The sequence below is a fragment of the Octopus bimaculoides genome, chromosome 28 (assembly GCF_001194135.2).
Source record: "Octopus bimaculoides isolate UCB-OBI-ISO-001 chromosome 28, ASM119413v2, whole genome shotgun sequence".
Lineage (NCBI taxonomy): Eukaryota > Metazoa > Mollusca > Cephalopoda > Octopoda > Octopodidae > Octopus > Octopus bimaculoides.
Window position 1 is genome coordinate 14,433,451 of NC_069008.1, and position 1,526 is coordinate 14,434,976.

Genomic DNA, 1,526 nt, shown 5'->3' on the forward strand with positions numbered 1-1,526 from the left:
TAGTAGGTGCCTTAGGTATAATAAAAAAAATATTCAGACAAATACATAACAAAAACACCAGGACTTACAAATATATATAACATACAGAAAATTGCACTACTGGGTACTGCACACATTCTACGCAAAACACTTTCAATACAGTAAACATAAGAGCACCACAGCAAACCACAGCACATACCCAAGGCGCACAGAGCTGCGCTCGGTAGTGAAGTGAAAGCACGTTATGAAAATATAACTACTGAATAATAATAATAATAATAATAATGATTTCATATTTTGGCAGGCATCTCTGGAGAGGTGTTAAGTCCATTGTATCGACCCCAGTATTCAGCTGGCATGCACTGCTCTCTCACTCAATAATAATAATAATAATAATAATAATAATAATAATAATAATAATAATAATGATGATGATGGTGGCTCACTTACTTCTGTAGAAGGACATCTCGTTGCTGTCATTCGCGCTGACGACTGTCATGATATCTTTCGATGAGTAATTCTTACAAACATGGCTGACATTGTTGTAAGTGAAAAATTCCGATTGGCTGTTTAGAGAAATGGCGGCACATTTCAGTAGATTTCGTGTTGAGATGAATTGTTCTGTTGGAGATGCCTGAAGGTAACCATAGGAATAGCCAGGAGGCAAACGCTTGTAGTGGGCTTCATTAATTTCCTGATTCGAGGTGGCGGCCAGAATTGTTGTAAGGGTTAATATCAGCATTGTAGTCATGGCTGGACTGACAGAAGGAAACCGGTAAATCGTGAATCTAGTATCAGCAGAGGGATATACACACACACACACACACACACACACACACACACACATATATGAACATGCATACATATACACATACATATATATGCATATATATATATATATATATATATACATATACATACATATACATGTATTAAATAAAATGAGACAACAAAACCAAGGCTGTGTGGAATTTATAGGGCATTTATAAAGAGAAAGGTAGTCTTACAGCTGTTTCTGAGATATTAGGGGGATATCCCTTCATAGGAGACGATATCAGAGAGTCCAACAGAGAGAAATAGTAGCGTTCAATATAAGGAGTTATTTTTGAAAAAGACGGACACAGGTAGTATAAAGGGAAATTAGGGAATAAAAATAAAAATATATTTTGGATGTTACAGTTGCGGTTCCATTATCTAAGGAAAGTGGTGTGTAGAATGGTTAGAAATGCTTCTTGTCCATGGTATGTAAATTCCGATAGGAGTTCATATTTTGTCATTACAAGTGGATAGTGTGGAGACATAAACTCCCTGGGACGTTCATTCAAAGGGGTCTTGTGGTCATTCAAAGGGGTCTTCTTTCACACCACAAGACCCCGTCGAGTGAACATCACATGGAACTTATGCCTCCACACTATCTGCGTGTAATAGCAAAATATGAACGCCTATCTATATACGATATACATACACACACACACACACACACACACATATATATATATATATATATATATATATATATGTATGTATGTATGTATGTATGTATTTAT

General features: G+C 36.0%; 1 protein-coding gene across 1 annotated transcript in view; it reads right to left on the reverse strand.

The window, feature by feature from the left end:
- Positions 1 to 1,526, reverse strand: part of LOC106871660 (uncharacterized) — a 7,370-nt gene that overhangs the window by 2,529 nt on the left and 3,315 nt on the right. Inside the window, exon 2 of the mRNA XM_014918243.2 lies at positions 430 to 737. Coding sequence (XP_014773729.2) covers positions 430 to 730 — 301 coding nt within the window. The 5' untranslated portion in view covers positions 731 to 737. The remainder of the gene's footprint in view (positions 1 to 429; positions 738 to 1,526) is intronic.